The following is a 26,972-nucleotide window of genomic DNA, read 5'->3' as shown; positions in this document are numbered from 1 at the left end:
TGTTCAAACACCCATTATATTTATCTTAAATATATTTATAGAAACCTAAGACCTACGCTTAGCCTACCACATTGAAATAGTTTCTTTATATTAATAACCAGAGAAAATTCATTAATATGCATTGCAAATGAGAGCTCTAATTAAAGCAAAAATTAATCTCTAGTTCTTCATGCAGATGGAGATAAAAGCACAATGTATTATAACAGAGATTAAACCCAATATCTGCAGTAAACATTCTGCATTGCAACTTAGAAATCAGGAACCCCTGATGTTGTTCTGCTTGAAACACTGTACTGGAAGGAGCACCATGATAGCAGCTTTGGACTTCCTCCATGGGAGTACAATGTCTTACGTCAACATCCCTTTGGGATGGAAAGACGAACTCTGGAATTCTTCATATAAGAATATGCAAACATTCAACTAATACAACCTGAATTAACCTTCCACATTTAAAACTAAAGGCAAAGGGCTAGAAAGATGAGTGAATAAATACGGAGTAGCAAGAATCAGGTACAATGTGCTTATTGTCTTTTATTGATCTCATTATTTACATAACCGAGCTGACAGAATCTGTTCATGTATTTTCCAAGGAAACATCTCACCTGTATAATTTGTTATAAAGCACAAATGCATTTATTTACATGAAATTTACTCCTTTTACTTTGTTTGCTTGCCTTCCACAAGCCCTAAAAGCACCGCGTCAGCTTCCAGCAAGGTTGTATCAGTTGTTGCACCCAAGAACCTAGATGTGAGTTCGAGATCCAGCAGTCTCAGGCGTACTCGGGTTCCTCTCTGATATTTTCTGTGAAGAAAAGAGAGGGGAGACAGGTAAGTTTTGTTAAGCTACAGTCTTGCATCTCCTAAGGCTGTTTTTCTGTCTGCAGACTGAAGTAGCAGCCCCATAGGAAAAAAAGTGCTGCAATGGAAGTCCAAAACAGTTGTAACGCATCAGCACTAAAACTGCTGAGACACACTCTGTGACACCACAGAGCCAGTCTCTTGTTGATACAATCCTGCCCATAGAAGAACAGACACCACCAGACCCCGCTGACAGAATGCAGGCTTTACAGAGAAGCAGTTCATTATACAGGAAATTGTTTGTCTCTTCCATCAAAATATTTTACTGTATCATCTGCTATCATGCACACAATTATTTGCAGGACAACATATCATTAAAAGGGAGGACAAGTCATCGTTAGATCACTGGTGACATTGCTATTATCAAAAAGTATAATGCCAGCTAACTATGGTTTGTATTTCCAACTCTGGGCCTTAGGCAAGGAAGCTTTTCTTGTCTTATCCCCTTCTCCAAAGACTGGGTATTATCTGCAAGTTTTTTACTACATATAATTAAAAAGAAACCCCACAACTTCTGTAATGAACCATTCTGCCTACAACGTTGTGTTTTATGGTTTTACACTCTTCATTTTCTTTCTTTTTCCTTTTAAGTCAGAAGATACAAGTGTTCAACATGTTTTAAAAATGTGTGTTAAGATGGCCCTGCCAAATTAGTGAGGATTTCTGAAATACTAGCATCTTTATAATGCACCTGCAGAGCTACTGATCAAAGTCCAGCAATAAAAATGAGAATTATTCTTCTTTTGAAAGTATAAGTCATACTTTTGGGATTTTTTCTAGTCAAAGCATAAAGAGCTGAAGATGCATCAAGCTTGGCCACCTTGAGCAAAAGCAAGAGAAAGTTTGAAACATCCTCCAGTTACCAACTGGAGCAAATGTAGCAGGGAAGTCTGGCTGCACAGATTTCCACCTTGCCCATTTTTACCTTCAGCTTGGGCAGACAATCTTCACTGCCTGACAACTGATTGCTAGCATGAAGCAAAACTGAACCAGGTTTCAACTTGCTTCAGCATATCAAGCCAAGATCCTTTTGGAGAACTAAACATCTTAAGAAAAGACCCTGGACTTGCACTTATCTTTTTTCCCTCCATTTTCTGTCAACTCCATCTTACATTAATTTCTTGTGGCTCTTGGTTAACCCTGGGTAATATACTTGGTGCTGTTACAAACTGCAAAAGAAGATCCTTTGATATCTCCACTCTGAACAAGTAACTACACAGGGTGCTCTCCCAGCAAGGTTTCTGCCGACATTCATCCCAATGAATCCTGTGATGATCTGCATGAATCAACACAGTGGAAATACAACATATTTTCTTAAAAACATAAAAGTCCTTAATCTGTCCAAAATGCAAGTAACCACTACTGCAGTGAAGAGTTTGGCACAGTTACCAAAGAGAGACCAGATTACGTTTCATTGCTACGTGGATAGCTGGACAGGGTAAATTCTGCCCCTCTCTCTGTGAAATATTTGCACTTAAAATGGAACAGTTTCACAAGTGATGATACTTATTCACAGAAGCTAATGTGCAACATTTCAGAGGAGCAAGACAAGGGCAAAACAGAATTAAAAGGCAACGCATCAGACCTTAAAAATAGACAGTATCTTCCTGGATTTGTTAGGCTTATTGAAAAGAGACAGGTCCCCAAAGAAGTCAGGATGTTTTGAGGTAAGAAGGGGAATGCGGAGGAAAGCTCCTCACTGAAGAACCTTAACTGAAGATACCAGCTGACTAGTGCTTTTAGCCATTTGGATATATGGGAGAAATGTCCAGAAAATTCTCTAGCATAGAACAAAACCTTTACCTTACTGACAGCTGCTGGCTAGATGGCTTGCCTTCACATCCAACCATAAAGTTACCATGATCTCTAATATTATCTTTGGTATAAATTACCTGCCTTTTCCGCCTTTATCGATGAGCATGAGAAATGGATGGAGCATGAGAAAAGACAAGTTTTTTTAATGACAGACAGCGAGAAAGGTTAGGGTTTGAGAGAAGGCAAAATAAAAGGAAGAAAAGGAAATCCGACAGGGAGAAATGGTCTGTGAAAACAGAAAAGAGGGAACAGACACCTTATAATGAGAAAAAGGGAATCTCGGGAAGATAGGAAAGAGGGGATAAATGATAAAGCAGGTGACAAAAAGCACTGAAAACACTGTGGGCAAATAGTGTAGAAACGAAGGAAACTATACAGAGTAGAGTCACAGAAGAGGAAAAAAGTCACTGAAAAGTAAAGACTGCATAAAACTATTAAAGCCTGAGTGACACTGAACTCTGTGCTGTTTTTAAAAGATGGACACATTTTTAACCTAATTAAACTTAATACTAAACCTAGTGGTTCTGTGACAAATTTTAAAGCCACCCATCCCTTTGCCTTTTTCTCTCTCCTTCCTCCTAGAGGAGACATAGCTCACCAGCTACTCAAGGCAGGACACGAGTGTGAAAACCAGCTTCAGGGTCCAACAACCTTTCTACAGAAGATCAAACTGAATGAGGTTTAAATTCAATTAGAAATCCTTTCTCCATTTGATAGCACAGTGTGGGAGAGATATTGAGCTCCATCCTTGTAACTGAAATACAAAATACTATCATCATCCAATAATTCCTTTTGGGTTGGTTGCTAGACTACAGTGCTAAGTGGCAAGTGAACAGGTGAAACCTTATTTTCTAATCAAGCCTTTAAAAGTGCTATTTAGAACCAGGAAAATCCATGCAGAAAATCTGTGAAAAAACTGTACTTCTCATGATTAATACATCTAATTTAATAATAAATTAATAATCATAAGCGCAACTCCCCCATTTTAGCATTATGAAGACTTTGCTCATATTTCCAGACACGACTTTAGCATATATTTGTAATGCAAAATCCAAGCAACTGAATTTTCATAAAAACCCCCACAATCTTCAATGCTGCTTCAGCAACACAAACAGATTCCAACAATTCTTTAATTGTACTTAACTCAATTATTAAAGAAGGTTTTCCACTCACAGCACATCTGCTTACAAAGAGATCCTGAAGAACATCACTTTAAGGAGCTGACACAACTGCCAATTTGTATGAATATAAACATTTGGGTTTGTGACAGATGTTCCCTACAGCCAACACACTTTAGCATAAAAGAGAAGTGGAAGATGTAGAAAAAGTAGAAACAAAGACAATGTGCAGTGGTGGTCTCTCCATCACATTTAGAGTAAGAGGCAATGATAGGTTGCTCTATGCGTAGCAAGCATATTCTATCCATGAAGTTACTTATCCTTAAACCTGATAAAACTATCCTATGGTTAAAGCAGAAGCTTGAAACGACCCAGAAACAAAGCAGGCATTTTATTACTCTCAGGAACAGTGTTCTTGGAGACACAGGACACCAGTGTAAAAGGAAAGAAACCATCTACTCCATTTTGTAAAAGAAATTGCTTTATTTTTAAGGAACAATGCTGGTATTCAAGATCACTCTATCTCATGACCATCAGCAGGAACCATTAACCTTCACCCAACCACCAAGTACTGTGTTTGTCACGGTTGCACGTGTTTTCCTCCTACCACTTCCTATTGCCAGGTGAAAGTATTAAATTCAGTTTGAAGTAGACAAAGGAAGTTTAGTTGCATATATAAGTGAAGGTATAGGAATTACCTACACCTTCCATACACAGAACTTACAAGAATTATTTTGCAAGTAGAGCCAAAGCTTTCTCCACTTCTATAGAATTTATTTACAAGAGCTACCAATTTTAACCTTTTGGGAACACCAGTTTTGCATGGAAGGATTCTGCCTAACACGCAGCTCCAGAGGTGGGAATCCACCAGCTGCTGTTGGTGAGCTATGACCCCATCTCAGGCCAGTGTCAGTAGAGCACCAACTGAAGCACCCACCAGAAACCTTCACCTGAACTTCAGCCAAGGATCAATGGGCTCCAAAAAGCTTTCTCTAGTTTTAATGAGTGCTTGCAGGCTTCTCTCCATCTCTTTTGGAGTGGCAAAGCACTGAGTACAGGTGCACCTTTCCTCAAACATCTGCTTCCAGAAGATGACTTTAAGTTGCTTCAGTGCTCTTTGCCATTTTTGGACTGTCACGGAAAAGAATTTGAAAAGAAGCAAGATGAAAACCCTTCTTCTTATTTGAACCGTAAGTCTGTACAAGCATATATCACCAATATAATAGAGTATGTAAGAGCACAGAGGAAGCATACAGCACAGCCTTGCTAATGCTGCTTCAAGAAACTTCAAAAGCAAATACAAAAATTAAAGTTTAGGTCCTCTTATTACATTAAAAGTAGAGTATTTTATCTGCATGCAAACTACTGTGTCTTAACTTACATAAAGTAGGTCTTCTCTTTGCTGACCATGCATGAATAGCACAGCGTTCACTTCCAAACTGAAGCAACTTGGAAGCTTCCTTCTGATTGACTCTATCCCTTTTATTGCAATTTGGTCTCCATGCTAATCCTTTCACTTTTGCACTGAAGCTCTAAATCTCTGAAAATCTTAACGATAAATTAAAGGAAACAGCCCAAACCCTCAAAACTCTTCAATCAAGATTTCAAACTTGTAATTTTTTAAAAGTAATTTTACTACATCCCATAAAATATATGGATAAACAACACCCCCACCCTCAGTATTTTTACCTAATAGAACTGGAAGGGGAGGACATGGAATGATGTATTTCAGTTCTTGCTAATTTTCAAGAATGGTGGGGGGAAATGTTCTTTTTTTAATTTAAAAGTCATTTCAGGCTATAGTGACAGGTTTACGAAGGGAGTTAACTTGGAAAGCAATAAGCATGTAAAAATAAGGAGGCTATAACTAAAAGTGGAGGTTTGATCCTAATTATACCATTTGCTACCAAGAAAATGGGGCAGTAGTTTTGCAGGTGTGCAATTTCACATGAAGAGGAAGCATCCTCATTACTACATGGCAGTAAGGACTTTATTCAAACTCTAAATTATAGGTGTCAACATTAAAGCATTTTGTTAAACTATCCAATATTTAAAACTGCATGTAATCACAAATTAGCAAGCAGTCCTTTTTCTATTAAAACTTTCCAAGTTATTAGTTTAAAATTTAAAGCAACAAACCTTCTATTCTTGGAAACAGTGCTACAAAAATAACAACGTAATTACAGAAATGGTAGAGTCTCACCACATCTTGGCTAGTATTTCCCACTCACTTCAAAAAATGTATTTGAAGATACCCTTTATTCCATACTATAAAAATACAGGACTGATATTTTGAGACAGGTGGAATATTTTATTTCATATTCCCTCTATTTTGCTAGTGGTTTTCAGTCTCCATTGCCTCATTTTGGAATGATAACCTCTGCAATGCAAAGCTGAATCAACTAGCTAGGGCTAGCTACAACCACTTGCACCCACTGTTCATTCTTCTGTGCCATCTCTCTCATCCAGCACAAACATGCATTTCTGAATAGAGCAGGAAGGCAACTACGAAACCTGGGTTTTAATTCCTATATTGAGGGTGTCATTTAGAGAATTTAATTTGAATTTTTTACATATTTTGCATCATTACTTTTTAACGTCTCCCAACACATTCTAGTGATGGCTTTTGAAAACTGCAATAACAGGAATTCCTGGATTATCTCCCATACAAAATAGATTAATATAAACCACTCCACACACAGAGTTAGAGTTGAGCCATGGTACTCTCAGAGAATGCCATGAGAAGTCTGGATGTCTTTCGGCTTTGTACTGCGAGAATTTCAAAATGTTTTTCAGATTCAAGAGGTTTTGTTTCAGTGCCTTAACAGAGTACAGAACAGAACAGTTTACAAGACTCTTGTTTCATTTTCTTTTTTTTACTATGTGGAAGACATCACATTATCAACCTCAGAAAAATACCACAATAAAAACGGTAATGAAATAAATTTGGCCATCACTTCTTCTCCACATATTTTGTTCACCATTCTACTCAAAATCAGCCTGTAGCTCCCCATCAGTAATAGTGATCCTACAATATATCCCCAGAAGCAAGCCCACCTCTAATTGCAAAGCAGTGCAGCTGGGGTGGAATGAAGCCATTTGCAGAACAATTCATCTTGTTTCTCAAAAATGTTTTGAAGCATTCACAGATACTGCCCAAGTCCATATTGGTCTCAACTTCCTCAGCAAAGGGAGGCCACATAGCTGGCTTAAGGAGCTACCCTGGCACAGATCTATATGACTTTGTGTAGGTCACCCTATGATGCTATACAGGGAAGGAGCTCTGCATGAGCACACCACTTCCCAGCAACCCTTCACTAGTTGCCAGTATACATGAAATTCTTGTTCAGAAGAAACGCTGATGAGATTAGCAGATTGCTGTCAAGTTGAAGGCAGCACAGTTCTGTGTAGCCATCTACGTCTTGCTAAAGCAGTTTTTTCCAGCAGAAGTACACATTGCACATATAGTGATGCGGGGACGGTGATCCTGCTTCCAGCAGCTTGATAGAGCACTCATAACACACACACCCCCCTTTCAGTACGAGCTCTGAGGCAATGCTGGGGAAAAAGACCAAATCCTAGCTTTGTATGTACAAGCAAGAGGGCAGAAAGTGGCAGTAGAAAGGTAACATAAATTCAGCACAGAGCAGAACATGGGATGTAGGAGAGATACCAGAAGAGTGTGTAGTATCCTGCTGCCAACCTTTCTTTAAAGGCTATTAAAGAGAGGACAAAGAGCATGCATAAAACTGAATAACCATGTAAAGATTTTGATCTGTTATTAGAAAGATTGAGCTGTCCAAACCTTTACAGAAAGAAAATACTGGTATTAAAAGGTGCTTAAATCTATGTATGGAAAGCATGTAACAGCAGGAAAGAGAAGTCCAACAGATGCAAATGAGAATCACAATTTTGCCAACAATATTGATGAACCACTAGAAAAAAAACTCCAAGCACTGAGACTTTTCAGCTGCTGATGGCTTCAGCTAAAGAGATGTGAAAACAGATGTGTTAGTTCAGTTCAGGATAACCTGCTGAAATGTCACGTCTCGTGATACAGGGAAGCCCTGAGAGATGACCTGAAGGTCCCTTCTGGCTTAAATTTTATTCATCCATTATTTATTACCACTGCACCCTGTCATTCAAATAAAGGATGGATGCTCAAAATAGGATTTTCAAAGCATCTCTCTTCTCTGCAATCAAACACTTCACAAAAAGATGCTCCAAGGTTGCTGGTTATATTCTGTCAGAAGATGTAATCTTTCTTCTTGGGACTCATCAACTCATTGCCACTTCAGCTGTATTTGTTTTCTACTCAATTTGTTTTCCTCCTTCCATGAACTAAGCAAGAAACATGCTGTTATTTGTTCTGAAAATCTAGCATTTGTGACACCTGCTTAATATTTTTTCAGAAGATTTTTGCTCCTTGTGTCAAAGCCATCCTTTTATAAGGAAAAAGGCTATATATTCTGCTAGATACAAGCAGAGATCTAGATACTCCGCTAGATAAAAGCCTCTCATATTCTTGGAAGCATTTAGCAGAATGCTGTAAGCCTGTGTGAAACCATCAGCTTAAACAACAGTCATTGTCGCCTTGTGTTTTCGAACAAGAATGTGTAAGTAGAGCCCACGCCAAGCACCCTTACAACCAACAGGTGCTCTATGCACTAAAGCCAAGCCCCACTTTGCTCTGACCACTGCTAAAGCAGAAATGTGAAATGAATACCAGAAAGAGATTGAGGATATCAGCTAGATCCTGATGTAAAAAACACCCTGAAGCACTTAAATATACCCCAGCCAACTGGCGCTTACAGAAGCAAGCACACATGCTAACATCACTGCAGGTACTGACACTTGGTGGGAAGACAACTACCAGGCTGGTAAGAGCAGCAGAGTCTGGGGATCACCCATCATTAGGGCATAGAATATTATCTCTGTTTATGCTTACAGAGCTGCCCAAAACTTTAACATATTGGTCAAGCCCTGGCATCTTCATTCTGCGGGACCCAGGTTCAGAGACCCTGTCACCATTCCCTGTGTCTCCTCCACTGGTGGCTGTGGAGACAACTGGCAGCTGACTGAAACTGACACAGATGTAGGTGAATGAAATATGGAAGTTTTCATTCCTATAGCTAACGGATGGTAAATGCAAAGCCTGGCAAGAACTGTTTTAGGATTGGCATGCAAAAAACCTGAGCAAACCACTGTCGAGGCTCTGATATTACAATGAGGTCAACAATTAACGGCATTTGTTTCTAAGACACAAAAAAAAAAAAAAATACAGCTGAAGGGCCCAAATATTTAAATCTAATTCTGTTCCACTCAGTCTGGACACTTAGACTTAATAGAACTTCTCAGTTGTGAAAAGCTTCTAAAAAGTAACCTGCTTCCCATCAATTCAGACAAAACCCAAAGTACCCAATATTTACTAGAACATCCCAAAAAAATCTTGCTGTAATTTTTGCTCTAGTCTCTGCAAGAATCAATTTTCATTCACTAAGACTCTTGGGACAGGATTGTTCCCTTTTTTATAAAAGGAATCCAGAGATATTTTAAAATGACTTCGTATCACAAAGACGAATGCTCTAACCTTTTCCCTATGGCATGGTGAGGTAAGCTTTGACAAATGAAACTTGCAATAGGTGGCTCCTGTCATCTAAGAACTTGTATCAGATATAGTTATGTCACCATACAGTAATTTATGCCAGTTGATTTCTCAGTCCATATCCTTTAACTTGAGAGGAAACATTAAAATAAAAGAAATCTGAGTTCATTAGTCAGATGCAATGAACTTCAATTTTGATTAAAAATAGTCCTTTGTAATTACAAAATGCTAAAAAATAAAGATTATATACTTAAACATATTTAAAAATTAGCCATTATAGTACAAAACATTAAAAAATCTCATAGCCCTTCAAGCTTATGGGCACTAGAAGCTAGGCAAACTGCTTAGAAGATTTAAGAAAGAGGTATTAAAAAAAAAGCAAACAAACTCATGTGAAGCATGCTGTAGCTCATACTCTTCTGTCCATCTATCTACAAGTGATCTCTATTGCAGTTCCTGGCCCTTCCCTTATCCACGCTGGGACTTTGTCTCAGTCAGATACTTTGCACAGTCGTAAACCTTCAGCCCTCCAAATTTCAAACACAGTTTACACAATACTGTTCTAGTTTTTATACACGTAGTCTCAATCTTACTCTCTTTCTCCACTTACTCCATTTCCCTAATCATAACTTCTCTGATCTCTCTGGCTGCCTCGGATCTCTGACCAGGTTGTTTGCAGTTTTCTTTTTCTATCTCAGGATAACCAGTTAGACATTTTTTCTCACCCTCTCTTACTTACTGCATCCTCACCGATCCTCGTCCCAGCCAACCTCATTTTCCTTTCAGTTTCTTACCCCATCACAGTTTTTTCTTTCACCAGTACCAACTAAGTTCAGTTGTCTTCTTTTTCTTGTGGTGCTTCTCAGTTTTCTCACTTATCCGATTCCAGTCCCACTGCAACAGCCATCCTGGCAGAGCTCATATATAATAAAGGATTTTATGTAAATATATATATGATTAAAAATAGTAGGTTTTGATAATACAGACACGGTTATCACCAAAATTCAAATCAGACCGTTTCTGCCCCTTACTGTCTGGGTAAGGACACTAGCTATGAGAACAATGACAATGAATTTAAAAACCTGCCCAGCCTTAGCGCTCAACCCTCAAGCTTTGTACAGCTTGGAGAAGCTGTCACACAGGAAAAACTTCAGCAAACCAGGAGAAGTCACACACTGTCAGCAGGTTTTTGCAGACACATCTTCTAATCCTGCTCTGAAGTTCCCATCTGCGCTGATGGTGAGTACTGTTCATGTCCTTTCTTTGCCTTTAAACTACATCGACACATTAAGCTTGATTTATTCTTCCCTTAGGAGAGCTGGATGCAGAAGATGGGTAGGGTGGCTAAAACAGCTATTCTAGTGGCAGAGAGTGCTGGTAACCATGTTAATGTAAGGGCTGGCATATACAGACAGACAGAAAATGGAGTTGCTGAACAGCTGAAGCAGATGCCTGAATTCTCAGTTGCATGTGAATCCAACAGGAGAGATGGCAAAGGTGCTAAAGATGGGGGAAGGCTGGGCACTAATGGTCTGGAGTCTCAGAGAAAGACTGAGAGGAGGAGAGCGGGGTCTGGAGGAGATGCAGGGTGAGAAATGCAGCTTTGGAGAATGTGGGTGAAGTCTGTGGAGAATACTGGGTTAGTGAGAGTGGGCTTCAGTGAAGAGGAGGAATAACTGGATGGGGCTCTAAGACAAGAGGAGCTGGAGTTCTCCTTTATCAATCCACTAAAGCTGAGGGAGGACTGCTCCTTCCCAAAGGACTGCTAAAAAATAACAGTTTCTTCCCTGAACCTCTCTTCATGTTTTTCCCCAATTCTCCTCTTGGCTGTTGGTGCCTACGCAAAAGCTCTGCCTGTAACATCTGCCCACTGGCTTGCTCACTCTTACTGCTCACCCATGGCAAAATACATTTAAGTAGCAGTTGGTCTAGAAGATGCAGCATATGCAGGTTGCTCAGACAACTGCAAGACAGTGAAGAAGTAAACAAAGATCTTAGCTAAAAATATCTGACAGTATCAACACTATGGCCTTACAAAGCTAAAAGAGGATAAATGGAACCTTGCAGGGAAAAAGTACCACTGTAACAGCAGATTACAAACCTATTTCTAGTGCACTCAAATCACCCTGAAGCATCACTGAGTGTGCAAATCTAGAACATACATTAAAATTTAAATGATTTTTAAATACCAGAGAACATTATCCAACATTTTAAGATATGTCAAGTAATACTTTGCTAAGTTTCAATTCCTTGTTAGTGTCCATTTAATTTGAGCGTCCCAAGAACAATCTCAGCTACTTATATTATGAATGAACAATACAGACCAATACTGAACGGACTTTTTGATGAAAAAAGAGGTCATGTAAAAGGAACATTCTCAGATTTGGTCAGGAACATTTCTTTGTCAGCTAACACTTGCATTATTCATTCAAATGGCTTTCACAGTTAATAAAAGCCTATTCAGAGGCAACATGAAAATCTTATTGGGGAGTGGTGCCTTAAAAAGACAACTGGTTTGACGTTGTCAGTTTGATTTTCAAGAACTGGCAAGGAAGCTTCACAGAAGCATGGGGAAGGCTCACTTCTCTGCAGGATGCCATGCACCTGTCTGAGTAAACCCAGTGTTTGATGGTTACACTTTCTGCTGAAAATAATTAATATTAAGCGATCTTAACTGAAGACTGGAGAGGGGTAGTTGTGCAAAAAGTGCATTTCAGATTTAAAAAAAAAATGTGTTTCATGAAACACAAGAGGAAAACATATAGAGAATATCCATGAATAACACAGTGGGTCTAGGTAAAGAGCCAACAATGAGACAGCTCACCTAGCAAGCCACTCACCTATTGCACCAATGATGTCACGGAATCATAGAATAGTTAGGGTTGGAAAGGACCTTAAGATCATCTAGTTCCAACCCGCCTGCCATGGGCAGGGATGCCTTGCACTAAACCATGTCACCCAAGGCTCTGTCCAACCTGGCCTTGAACACCGCCAGGGATGAGCTCAGACTGGTCAGGGCAGCTTTTAGAAATACTAAAGGGTGGGGAAAAGCATACAAAATAGCACGAAACAAGGTATTACCAGACACTATAAAGATATTAGAAATGACAAAGGTTAACCTAATGCTGTAATACTGAGGTTAAAGAAACGTAGACTATCACTGAATACAACTATCAAAAGGAATTTAGAAGGAATGTCAGAAAATTTCATTTTGGAGGCAATAAAGAAAAAATGTACAGTTTATATCAAAAGAGATATGCACGCAAAAATGGCAATCGCAAGTTGGAAGTAGACCAGGAGGGACCTCCAGGTAAAGCCAGGAAAGAACCTGTGCTGCTGGGTACAGCAGCAGAACATGTCCTGGGATCCTGAAACCAATGTAGCAGAAGGGTAGGAAGGGTTTCCAAAGGGAATTCTGTTCAGGAGATACTGACATGGAAACAGGAGCATGCCTGTAGTTTTTAAAGATGGAGTGAAAAAAAAGGGAAAAGCTTGAGTAAGGACAATCTAAGCAATTCAGGGAAATTGGAGAGACACACAACAAATAGGCCTCGGTGATGAAAAAAGCTTATTTAAGAACAGCAGAAAGCAGGTGTATTCATAACAGCAGAACTGCATCCAGTATGTGGAGTACACCTGGGAATGAACTAGCAACAACTGCTGTGATGACATACAAGAAGAATAACCATCTTCCTGATCTACTTGCTTGGTTTGTGCCTCCTTTTATAACCATTTTATTGTCTTCTGGTCAATAGAGAAACACTGATATGTTCTCATTAAACGCAATACACAAACATGGACTGAGAAAACATACCAAACAAGGTTGCAAGGCTGTGGTTCTTTTTTTTTTTCCCCTACATGTGGAAAGATTGAAACTCTACAGAAAATTAAATCATCACTTTCATCAATCTTTCTCCACAGTGAGGGAAGTAGAGATAAATAAAAATATCTGGGGAAAAAAAAGGAAGGAATAAAGCTTCTGTCAGTAGAGGAACAAACTGACAAACAAAATAATGGTAACTTTCTCCTCTATAGTCTCACCTTCAAATTCTCCCTAGAAGCAGCTTCTTCAAGAGATTTTTCATCTATAAGCTCTTTCTTGAGCCATACCTCATTTTCTCAATCTTAAACTGCACAATCTTTCAATTAGATCTACACAGGCAGATCTTTCACACCAGAACATATTTATTATGGGGGTACACAACTGCCAACTGAAAGAGTTAAAGTCATGACAAAATCTGTGCATATTTCAGGAACGGAGATAAAAAATAACATGATATGGACAAAAAGAACTTAATCAAGACCCCAAATGACAGGTCTGTGTTTCTCTTGCTTGGTACCGTCAAGAACAGAAGAGCTGGACTGAGCTTCAGGTTGGCAACGTCATCAACTGTGCCCAAAGAAGCACCATGTCTTCTGGCAGGCTGCAGCACAAGAAACAATTTGAAAGGGCTACATGCTTTTCTGTATGAAAGCTCAGGCAAACATCTAATGCTATTAGCTTCTACTTTTAAGCTGTTTTCTTAACACCATTATATAGAAAACCCAGAACCAACGTCCTAAAAATGATTTAGAAGAAGGCACGTGTCAGATATTTATACAACTGAAAAATAAAGAGCTCTATTTTCACAATTAGACCACTCCTGTTAGCTCACCAAACATGGCTGGTCAGACTTCTACTCAACGCAGCAGAACCACTGCACATGGCCAGGACAAACCCCGTGATTGTCCAAACTATGCCAACCACACCTTGTACAACTGCTTGCCAAGGAGAGAGTATTAGCCAGGCTTGGCTCAAACAATTTACTGCCCGCAAAGCTACTTTAATGTACTGTCTCTACTGGGGAAAAAAACACAGTAATCCAACAATACATTACGATACTTTCCCATCACTGCAGCAGTTCCCACCACAGGCAACACTTTGTCTTCAACAAAGAAGCCTCACATTCTGCGCCTGCAAAAAAACCTATCCACACTGTAGAGATGCCAAGAGGAACATCTGTGTGCTCAGAAGGACACAAAACTGGCTTTTTGTGTGCGTGTGTGTATGCCTGGGTGAAAGACATGGGGGTAGGGAGCTCACAGACAATAGCTTGTGTGACTGCCTGGTAAGGAAATGCTCTTTCATTCCCTTCCTCCTTCCTTTAATTTATTTTTTAATGTGAACAAGGAAGTCAAAGAGCTGCCGCAGTTATCAACTACTTCTCCAAGCCCAGTGAGAAGGGTTAAGTTTCTCCCACGTATCTAGCTTTAGCCTGGATTTTTTAACCAGAAAGGATTTCTTTAGGTGTTAAACACATATATCTACTTTTCATAAAACAATCTGAGGATTTTGGGTCTACTTAGGACAAGTTATGATGACTGTAATGCAGATCTTATTCATTAAATGCCGAACTACAGATAGTAAAATGTCTCCTACAAGATGGATGCATTCATGGGCTTTGATTATGAGCAAAGCGAAGTTTAAAGAGGAGAAATAAAAAAAACCAGACAAAAAGCAGCACAAATACTGCTGCCTTTCTGAATCACTTGAAGAGCAATCACTTGAAGAGCAGAAAAAGAGAATGTGAACTAGGAACTTGCAGTACCATGAAATCAAAACAATAAAAACCAGCCTAATGGAAGCAAGTGATTATAGAAAAACCCTCTACAGAGGGTGAAGACCATCACTTATTGATGAGCATTTATATTTTGTTTTTGTAAGACCTACTTAACCAGCTATTTAAATAATTCAACAATTCTTTACTGATGGATGAAAAAATGATGTGGAGAAGTACTTTCTGGCGGTGGGACTATCCTGACCCAGCGATACTTAAATATGTTCAGGTTCCTGAACATATTCAGAAATCAGAAGAAACTGTAAGTGTTTTTCTGGAACTATGCTTACTAACGCCAAATTCTCCTTTTCTTCCTGCCCATTCTCCAGCTGCTCCTTTCCAACCTGTGTGGTGCAACCTACTCATCTGGCAGAGACCATTAACTCGGGCTGCTTCATGCCTCACCTTTAATGCCAGCAGTACTTCCAAAACTGGGAACAAGTGGCCCAGGGAATCAATTAGCAGCAACTTATCTGTTTCCCCAAATATTTGTAACTCTTTAACCAAGGGTCTGAAATTACATCCCCTTCCCTTTGGGGAAAATGGAGCCAGGAGATGTAAATCTACAATGGAGCTCAGCCTTTCAATCAGCTTCTCAAACGTTCACCTTGCTGGGAACAACCTTGAGCAAAACAGGGAGGTTTTGACATACCTGTTGCACGTCAGACAAAGAATATAACATTTCCTGCTCACAGTATGCAGTGTTATCTTGGTGTGCCTTCTCTAGAGAGGAAACTGAGTTACATGAACTCCTACAACTCCTGTCCACAGGGAACAAAACAGCTCTGTCACCTGGGAGAGGTGTCCCTGGCATTTTACTCTGGATTTGGAGAGCTCGATCCAGCACTCCCAGCTGAGGAGACTCAATGCAGAGAGGGCTGAACTCAGGCATGCAGAGCTCATGCCTGCAGCAGGGCTCCCTGTGTGTGGAAGTAGGCTAAACACCTTTACTGAGCAGACCTTGACTACCAAACCATGCAGATCCAAACTGCTGCTCTGTGGTACTAGATCTGATACACTAGACTCAGAACATCAGGAGCTCTGAGTGCCACCGTGAAAGCGGCTTGTCAGACTGTCTGCTAAGGACAAAGAAAATTTTTTAGCTCCTGTTTAGCCCTGAGCCTGCCAAATCAAGACCGATTACACATTTCTGCACTGGGCTCCACCTTCCAGAAGGCCTTACTGACCCAGGTCTAAAGCCACCTGCGTGGGAAGAGTCAGCTCTAGTTCAATGTTGCCCTTTAGCTCGTATATCCTGCTGGAACTCAGGATACCAAGAACCATGACACAGCACTGCAAGAAACCAGCCCACACCTGAAGGACATTGAGGTTAGTGGGTGCCAATATCTCCTGCACAGAACCACTTGGATGTACTTCACAGTGCATCCCATGATAGCCGTGGGATCCTGGCGAATGGAATAAACTGCATATCTCCACCCCAAACACCTTGGAAAAGAGGTGACTGCAAAGCATGAAATCCAAATGAGGACTCAATTAGATAAAACACAACTAAATACTTGAAGTTGGAGCATTTACTTGAGCTTAGTACTGTGTGAAAAATGTTTCACCTGTTCTATGCATGAATAAAAATTACCAGAAAATAAAAATAATTGCTTAATACAATATCTGGGTATGTACAGACAATATACTTTAATTCTCATTTTGCCATTTTCAGTGAAACTAGTTGATGTGAATGCTCATGAAAACCTGATTAAAATGGTGATGTCAGTCAAATGTAAGAAGCGCATATGATATTTAGAGAATTTTCCGTTTCCCTCATTGTTATTGCCAAATCCTCAACCCAGTTTCAGAGTGTGACTGTGCTAGGCACTGTGCAAACGTGTACAGAGACAGCAAATCCTGAAATATCTGCTTGCATTCTCCAACAGTTCTGGTCCATGTCATTGACATGGATAAGCCTACTGATCTCTGTGGGACGACATACAGCTGTACAATACGGCTGCACAAGTGGCTGCTGAACCCAAATAATGGAGAACAGATAGAATAAGCTAAGGAGGCAATATCCCTCATTTGCTGGACTACTTTCAGAGCAGTAATTAGTCTTTATGAACATAACACATTTCTACTCTACTTTTCACATTCTCTGCCAAACTTGCAGCAGTTAAACTGAAACTCCCCATGCAACTTCCTTTGGTACCCCTCTTCTCCTCATCAGCATTTATTTGATTTTTAAAATGTCACCACAAATTTCTCTAGCTGGTATCACGGGATGCAGGCATTCAGTGAGAACATTTGCTCCTAGCTAATGCTTGCATCAACTGCTAGAACACCAAGCTCCTTGGCCTATATCCTGTATTACTGGAGTGAAAAAGGGAAGCTGTTAATATCCTGTCTCATTTTCTCTCTGTTACCTACCCCTGCTGAACATTCTACACTCAACTCTTGATAATATGCAAAAAATACTCAAACTCTGTATCACAATCTCCTTAATTCATCACTGCAGTTCCTTTGTAGTGCCTCCAAGTCCTGATCTTCAAGCCCTACTGCTCAATATTGAAGAAAATAAAAGTCCCCATCTCCTCTGTGTGCATTAATTCTGCAAGGGTCTTCACGTGTTCAGTCAGAATTTAGTTGCACTGTGGCTCTGAAAGGTTTCCCCCTTTATCTGAAAAATCATAGGAACAGACTTCAAGCCGCCTCCCTATTTTTCTTTTATATGCAAAATAACTCTGCTGAACATTTATGTCTATATTCTTAGAAACACAGAAAAGATATTTTAAGACTCCAAAGATTTCAAATAGTTATAAAATGCACTTTGCCCTTTTACAAACACAGGAAACCATTCTACAGCAAATTGTAATCAGATGTTTGTTTTGTTCACCTTGTGTTCTGACAGGTAAGAATGAGTTTTGTATTTTAGTAGGTTTTGAAGCTGTTCAGGAATAGTAAACTAAATACATCCTGCCAGTGAATTATTCAGACTCTGAGTTCGTGTGGCACACATGAACGAAACCAAGTGGTTTGGGAAATATTTACAAAGAAGCCCAGCACATCCACCCATCACCCTTCCATACAGTTCTCCAGGTCACATACTCTTTTGGTTTCCATTTTGAACCTTTTACTCTCTTTTTCTTTTCCCAAGCCTCCTTGAAAACCTCGCCTGCTTAACCTACCACCCTCAAACTCTGAGGAACTCCGTTGTAGAGAGCCGTGGTAGAGGCTTTGCATGCACTGGCTTTGCTATGGTGAATTATCTCAAAAGAGCTGAAGGAGAAGGTTACACACATGCAGGGCGGAACAAAAATAAGAGCTGCAAATGAATCAGCAATGTGGGAGTCTATGAGGCTGGGTCATGCTCACCCAGTACGAACCTGAGCTGTTTAAAGGGCAGCCTGAGCCTTCTTCAGCCCTGCCTGCCCACTCCTGATGCTGTCCTTGTGACAGGACAATCTCTCTGGCTGTGAACTTGACCAGGAATCCATTTGAAGAATAAAATAAAAAAAGAATAAGCAGTTTTCTTCTGCACCAGCTCCCTGACCCAGCTCCAAATGCAGCTGCACAAGGGAGATAGCCAGTGCAAGCAGCTCAGGACAATACCTGCATGGACCCTGCCTGCTACTGCTCACAGCAGAAAACAAGGACATGAAAATTATTTGGGACCCCTCCACCCCTTTGTCCACTGCTGGCTGAGACCAAGAGGAACTAGTTAGATAGAGAATAGGATAAAATACAACAGGCTTTGCCAGTGTATTATTTCATTAAAGCAAATGAAAGCCAATGGAAAACTCAGTTTATAAGCCTGGAATCAAATGGGCACCCAAAATGTTAGAAACTAGTCCGTAGTAAAGATAGATGCTGGTTTAAATGCCAACTCTGTATTAAAGATTCAGCAATACTAATAAAAAAAAGAACAGTTTTGTCCCAATCAATGTTCAAATAAGCTTGGTCATTGAAAAGGGACCTGCTTATCACTTCCATCTATCTCAGAAGCCAAAGCCTGTGGTTATATTTGTTAGCAGAAGTAAGAGAGACCTCAAGGCTGCTTCCGTACCTTTCACTTGTTAAGTCTTTTCTTTCTTCCTATCGTTCAAGAATTTTAGCTCCTGCTATTGCTTTCCTTCTGGTGATGTAGGGCAAGAAGCAATTAATCACGATAACAAAATCCTATTCTCATTTGTGAGTAAAACTAATTGTAGTACAGTATTTCTTTTCCATCACCTTAGAAGGTGCCTCGCAGCTTTCCCACAGTATCAAGTTCCTGATACATGCACACACACAGAGAGCGCCTAGGTGACGACTCATTCCAGCTTAACCTACCTTTTCAAACAAACTTCTCCAAACAATGTATTATCTGCATTTTAAATGGGGGGTGAAATTCTACCACTCACTCTATAAAAAAGACAGGGAGGTTTATTGTACTCCACAAAAGATTTAAGGGAAGTACTGACAGTCCAAGCAATCCGTAATACTCTTGGGGTGGAAAGAATCATTCTCAAAGTTTTCTCACGCGGGGCAAAGATAAAAAACTACTCACAAATGATTTTGCCTATTGATACGTCAATTCCATTAAAGTTTTTTATCAACTCTGAAAGAATTTACTTATGCATTTTAAAGGATTGCGCCTGTGGTAAAACACTTTTGCAGCTGACGGTATTAGTTATAAAGAGTATACAAGGCAAAAACAGGAACTCAGTCACCCAGGCTAAATTCAGTTTCTCTTATAGTTGGGAATAAACTCAGATTACGTGGGTGATAAAACACCCACAAAGCCCAGAGCACAGCTCAGCACCAGGAGGCAGGTACAGGCTTATTTTGCTATAGCACTCGTCTTCAACACCTGCTCGGCCATTTATCACCTGTAGAAATTCAACCTTCAACCAGGACACACAGCATACATCCTTCCACAGACAGAAGGACACTCAGCGCTGCTACCATCACCATTTGTCTATCTACCAAGTTCTTTAAGCAGATAGCACTTGCACCCTCTCAGACCTTGTCTCAGCCACATCTCATCTGTTCCATTTCAGCATTAACCACACTTACGAACTTAAATGAACTATTAGAAGAAACTTAGAAGAAAGCACGCTGCTTAAGGTGAAGTTATTCAACCCCAGTACTGATGGCTGTGCACAACTAACGCACAAAGAAAATTATGTCAGGTAAAAAGTCACTATTTACTCCACACTGCAATTAAAAGGTCTTAAATGGAAATGCTTAAATACTTTAACTTTCATTTTACCATATGTGATCAATTTTTTTAGCCTTTCGTCCACGGGCAGAACAGATTCAACCAAATCGAATCATGCCAGTAATATTACATGACAAAATAGGAGTAATTAACTAAACCTTAAAGTACCATTTTCTGCATAGGAATCGTTTTACTATATAAAAAGTCATGTTGTTTATAATATGTAAATAAAACTTACATAAAGAGACATAAAATCTAATATATAAAAAGATTTAACGTGATTTTAGCATCGTGCCACACTTAAGGCGCAGAAAACCAGCAAAAACAGGCAAGAATGATGGCTTTACTTCATCGACTGCAATAAAAAACAGGAAGAAACCACGCAAGTTTTGCAGTTCAGCTAGCACTGCAATTACTGCTTGTTAGAAAAGATTTGGAAACGCCTGGCAGGGGACTTAGATTTGCCTGTACATGGCATTCTCTGCCCCAAGAGCAATGTTTGTGGCCCAGAGGCACAGCAGCAGCATTTCCGAATGGCAGTGGGAAGCAGGAGGCAGGCTCACCCCGCTGAGCTGGGGTAATGGTAAGGCAGCAGCTATTGTAACCTCACCACTTTCCAGTGGCTCTGGAAAGTCCAAGGGTTCCCTTTTGCTATGTGAACAGTTGATTCCTCGCACTCTTGTCACGTAATGATACAGAACACAGATTTAGCTCAAAATAATTATTTCACTGGTTTTCTACCAGTTTCATCAGGCGTGATTTCAGTGTTTCAGCCTTACTTAAGAAATCAAATTAAGTTTGCTGGAGGGACTAGAGAAGAGACTGGGGAAGTATTTACTGAATGTTCCTGGAATACCATCATCATAGTCTGCATGTCAAATACATGCTCATCCATCTTTGCGATGGAAAAAGAACAAATCATACCACTTGTGTCATTTGATATTGCAATATAAGCACCACTCTAACTACAACCTACAATTTATGTTCAAACATAACAACTGGATAGGTTAACTCTGGACTAAAAATGTCTCATACTACTACTACTCTGAAGAAATCTGGATAAAGTATAAAAAAAACCCAAGCCAAAACATAAAAAAGTGAGGACTAATAAAATGAAATAATTTAATATTCAAACACCTGAGTTTTATCCTTAGTTCATGCGTTGGATGTTGCAAGATAAATGCTTCACAGCGAACTGCTTTGTGCAGTAATTGCGCAGGTTGTGCAGTAATATACAGGTTAGCAGTTTGATATGAAACAGAGGTAACTAAACTACATCCCTCGAAAGACTAAAAATATGCAGATTTTCAGTGTAGTAGTATATTAGTCTTAAAGATGCCATTCTCCAACCTATGGGAGTGAGACACTGCTATAACTCAAGCTGCTGGAGTGTGTCATAGTAAGTGACGGAAAACAACTCTAACTCCCAAGTTTATAACTCTTCAGCATTTTCAACAGGTATTTCCTGATTTGAATACCTTCTTAAAAAGTTTCCTTTTTAGGAGTCAGCTGGTTTACGCATGTGCATGCAAGCAGTCAAGCAATGACAGATTTTAATTCAACTATAATGTGTCTAGGCTTGTACTAAATACTGCTACGTGATGGTGATACTGGATGGTCATATGTTTTACTTTTTCTTTTCTTTTCCCTAACATTTTCTAGTTTGAAAACAATCCAGCTGCAAAGCTGTAAGTAGTATATTCATTCTTCAATAAAAACACTTTCCATAATAGCATAGGTGAGATAAATAGGAAATTAGAGGGACAGAAGTTGAGAAGGCACATCACAAGGTTATTTCTTGCTAAATAGTGCAAGCTCTTGGTGAGCCAGAAAAGGTATTATTTACTCAAGTTACAGTTTAGCAAAGCCTGCTAGTAAACTGTTCTAGAGATAAGGTTGTACGACTGACCACCCCAGCTCCTTCCAGCACTTACCAAGCAAATGGAAAGGAATGAGAACTGAATGAAATGCACAAAATGAAACCGAGGTGGCAGAATCAATTACGGGTAACAGTTCCATCAGTATTTCAGCCAAATGCTTCCCTGATTATTTCATGGTCATTTACAAAAGAAGTTGAGCAGATTACTTTAAGATTGTATTTATGGGTATTTCTCATCCATATGGGTCACTTATGAGGGAACTTAAAGCCTTGGAAAAATGACTGTGTTTTACACGCAGCATGCAGAAATGTTTACTTCAGAAATTTGGAAGTGTTTACTGGCAGCTACTGTATTGGAAAGCTGCATTTTCTACTGTACTTGCCTTAAAGGGTCTCAAAAGCAAGTCTTAGTGACCAGCCACTTTTTAAATGCTTGACTTAAATTAGAAAAATTAAAGGTGGGAGGAGACTTCCAGTCTTCCCTTTTACACTAAAGGAGGTTACCCCCTACAAATATTTATCTAACTTGTTTTTAAGAAACTTCTATGAAGGAAAGGTTTGTTTAAACAGCCCCTAGGTAAGCCCTCTCAGAGTTTCACCATCCTAACAGTGGAACTTGTTTACCTAATATCTAAGCTAATTGTTTAAGCTAATTGTCTAAACCAAGCCAACTTTTTGTTCTTCCTCCAGCAAAGATCAAAAGATATGACTGCATCACCTTCTATGAATCATTTTCTATACTGGAAGTAGGTTTCAAATACATGCACTAATTGTTTTCATGTTGAAATGATTAAAACACCAAAAAAAAATGTAAAATACACGACTTCCTTTAACACTTTTTTATTCTGGTATATATGACGTGAAAGCAAGCTATAAGAAAGTTAAGGTGACAAAAATAAGCTTTGTGAAGCTAAAGATGAAAGCTAAATTTCTCCCACAGTCCCTTAGGTATACACTTAAGGTACTCAACATCACCGGTTTTACTGCTATAGGATGCGCATCATAAAACAGAAAAAAGAGGCTAACTTTTCTAAGTCCCAGTTCAGTTTTCTCTTCTTCCCCTGAGAACATCAGGGGAAGATGATGTTCTCAGTTACTACTAGCTGTTATTCTTGGCACTAGCAGCAATCATCCTGTGCAATCTCTCTATTATCCAACACAAAAAATGATACTTCATTCTCTAATCATATGACTGGTGACTGTTACAGTGATCAAGGGACTGTGAAATGCAAATCATTCTTTTTCTGTCCAGGAGAAATAAAACAAAAAGTCTAGAAATTGCTGTTTCTTCCCAAAGAATACTCATTCTCTCTCACTGGGCTGCAGTACATGAATAGCCGTCAGCGCTGCCTTTGGTCTAGGAGAAGAACCAGACACTAAAGGAGACTGAAAATAACAGTGTCATATGAAGATGACCATTGCCCAGAGAAGCTGATGAATTCAAAGATCCTTCACCAGAAGCACCTACAAAATCTCTACGCATATACAAACACCTACTATCTTAGCTCAGTCTATGTGGATTATCAAGCAAGTAGCATGAGGCATCTCCCCATTGAAGGCTACCCCTGTCAAATTTCCAGGATTTGCCCAGAAGCAGGGCAGGATAACACTCCATTAAAAACACCCACAGCAACTTGAGAAATGCTTGAAACATTTCTGCAATGCAAAAAGTAAAACAAACAAACAGCAGACTCAAGGAAAAATTACAACGGATAACTTAATTCCAAGCATTCAAAATCTGACAGAATTCAGCATGACGAGTAACAGGAGGTATAGAACACAGTGTACAAGGCAAGCTCGCTTTGGTAGCACCACAATCAGTTTTGCCTACGTAGTATAAACAGATGTACGCATTTAACAATTGCTTGCTAATAATGAACTGCACTGAAGAGTTGCTTTGCTATGGGAACAACCGTCCCACATCAAAAGAACCTCATTTGTATATCAAAGGAGAAATTACGCTCAATAATAATGTTTCTTTGAACTGTCACCCAAAAATAGTATAGGACAAACTTAACTTTTGGTCTGAAGACTTCTGAAGGGAAAGGAGATTTTCATTATACCCCCCAAAAAAACCACTTCCACTCTGCATACTGCAAATACCATAGGAAAGAATAGAAACTAATTTTAACTATGCGGCGTGAGGAGGTGGGTGTGAAAAAGGGGAAGACTACTTCTTACACGTACTCCAAAACCTCTCTGCAACATCAAAGGAAAGCCCGCCACATTCTTCCAAGAAGTGTTTGTTTATGCTCCAAGAGCAGCTTATGGTGTGTGGGACTCCCAATCGCATGGAGGAACACGCTCCCATCAATACTGAGATCCTCTCACGCTTTCGTATTTACTCCTCAAACACCTCCTTTATTTCACTAGCTCTATATGAAAGCTTGCTAGAGACTCGAGAGGTGCACAGTATTGTGCCATTGAACCCTGCTTTTCCCACTCAGAACAGAATATTAAATATCACCTTGCTCTCTCTCTGTTTTCCTCTTTCAAAAAACACTATGGTGCTCCCTGCAGAACTCTGCTACTTCATTCAACACTGTCCACAAAGCCTGAAGTAGCTTAGTGGTGGGCTTTATGTCATTTACTGATGATGGCATAGCTTTATGTCACACACAGCACTTTCAGGCTTTTCACTAATCCCCATTCTTCTTTTCTTCTAAGCCTTATGTTACTTGAGAATTTGACAGAAGGAAGTTTCATATGGACAAGGCCTTCCAAAACCAAGCTGCCGCTGGCTGTTGATGACCAGATGAAATACAGCAGAGTAGAGCTTTCATCTGTCAAAAGCTGCACAAACCGTAATGCAAGCGCTCATTCTTTTTCTCTAAATAAGGGCAGAAGTAAAAGCTCAGGGTTCAAACTCATCTGAATCTTTAAACCCCACAGAAGTACTCTGAACAGCCAAGCGCTACAAGGAAGGATGGCCATGCACTACTTTCCATTTTACCTCTCTGTGTGCATGAGAATCACAGCAGAATGTTAAAACTTTTGTGAACAGATCCTAACACTAATTGTACAACTTAAAGAGATAGTGTTACATGATTTTAAATTCAGTACAGAATTTCAACTCAAGTGGTTAAAATTCAGCAATAAAACCACTTCTGGTTAAAAAAAAATAAAAAACAAGTTACACAGTGACTTTGTCGCCAGTCTAAACCCACAAAATGCAGAACTAAAAAATGGTAACTTCAATGTAGTCAATTACTTCCATTAATTGTTTACACTTCCTAATGAAATCAAACAGTTTCACAGCCCTAAGCAATACAGCTTAGAGATGAAAAAGCAGGCCATACCCTCCTTGTTTTGAAGTCTCTCCGCTCTTATGAGCTGTTCCTAGTAGGAAACACCCTTCCTCCAGCTGTAAGGACAGTCGAGCAGCTGCCTTAATAACCAATGCCAGCTCCACGTATTAATACATAAAAGCAGCTGCCTGCCTGCCTATGCAGCTGAAGGAAAAGTGCTGGAGGCACAGGCCAGTATCTAATACTGGCACTGACTGCAAAGGCAGCTGCTCGGTTCATACAGCTGCAGGAAGAGTGCTAGGTATCAGAGTCAGAGGAGAAATGGAAGATGAAATGGCTCAAGCTGTGTAATCGTAATTCCCAGAATTTATAATAGATACTTGCATCCTTAATCTCTGATCCTGAGCTGAGCGTTTGTAAACTGGGATAAATATGGGATAAATATGCCTCTCTGCTCATAGGATCCTGAAAAATTAAATTAATTTGTGACTGTGAAGCATATTAATATAATGCTATCTTACCAATGTCACGAAGAAACAGGGAACTCTTATCTTCTTTACAAACTATTCAAAGCATGGGATAGCTGTTCATTGCATAAATACCATTCATTCTATGCATTAAACAACATAAAGACTTAGAAAAATTTAAGACGAAAATTAAGGATGCATAGGCAACTTAAGCCCTCTTCAACTTCTGAGTGCTAGCTAGATTCTGTAAACAGCTGCGAGGATCTTTCCTCTTTGATTGCTTTAAAAGCATGTTTGTGCATGAGAAAGGAGCGCATGAATACACAACACATGCATACAAACCAGACAAACATGCCCTGCTTTCCCTGCTCCCTGACTCAGCAGGCATATGTAGCAGTTCATACTTCACTGCATAACATAAATACTGCATGCAGCTTATACCACTTGTGGAAAAAGCGATCTCTGTTGATATTCTGCAGCTGACAACAAATGCTGCACAAGCTCTGCTCACAGAATCGCAGAATGGTTGGGTTGGAAGGGACCTTAGAGATCATCTAGTTCCAATCCCTCTGCCATGAGCAGGGACACCTTCCACTACACCAGGTTTCTCAAAGCCCTGTCCAACCTGGCCTTGAGCACTGCCTGGGATGGTTCAACCACAACTTCTCCTCCATCCATCTTTTGTCTTGCCTCAAAACTGAGGATATAACCGTATATATTATATTAAATGTACATTGAAATTACTGGAACCATCATTATGCCTGCAATGCACTGTTTTAATACCAAATAAATTTTAACATTGGTATCAAATTGAGTGAACTTATGAGGACAACTCTTCATTGTGCTGCTGGCTGTGTTTTTCTGTTTCAGAACTGAAGCACACCGTAAACAAACTACTCACACCTCTCATTATAGGTCCAATTATACATAAAACTCCAGTTGATAATTACTGCTTCCTGCCCAATTCCTGTCATTCACACAACATTTCTAATGAAAGGGAATACATCGGTGTGACATGCTGCATTTTATCAACACCCTATATACAAAGGTAAAATTAATTCACCACCAATAATGTTATCTTCCACTCCATTATGTTATCTTCCACTGCTCTATCAGCAAAGAACTTCCCTGCCCACTGTCCAAGACTCCAGTAAATGAAGAGGCTCTTGTAATTTCTTCCCAAAATAGTAATGGCATTTTCCTTTTTCTGCGATACATCTGTTGGGTTGAATGCTA

At 39.6% G+C, this 26,972-nt stretch overlaps 1 protein-coding gene across 1 annotated transcript in view; it reads right to left on the bottom strand.

Moving 5' to 3' along the window:
* Window positions 1–506: 506 nt before the first annotated feature.
* The window catches only part of MRPS28 (mitochondrial ribosomal protein S28), a 77,928-nt gene continuing 51,462 nt past the window's right edge, over window positions 507–26,972 (bottom strand). The window contains exon 4 of the mRNA XM_030510477.1: window positions 507–802. Within this exon, the coding sequence (XP_030366337.1) occupies window positions 658–802 (145 nt within the window). The 3' untranslated portion in view covers window positions 507–657. The remainder of the gene's footprint in view (window positions 803–26,972) is intronic.

The sequence above is a fragment of the Strigops habroptila genome, chromosome 1, assembly GCF_004027225.2.
Source record: "Strigops habroptila isolate Jane chromosome 1, bStrHab1.2.pri, whole genome shotgun sequence".
Classification (NCBI taxonomy): Eukaryota; Metazoa; Chordata; class Aves; order Psittaciformes; family Psittacidae; genus Strigops; species Strigops habroptila.
Note: the sequence above shows the minus strand (reverse complement) of the source record. Positions and strands in the feature narration are given on the sequence as shown.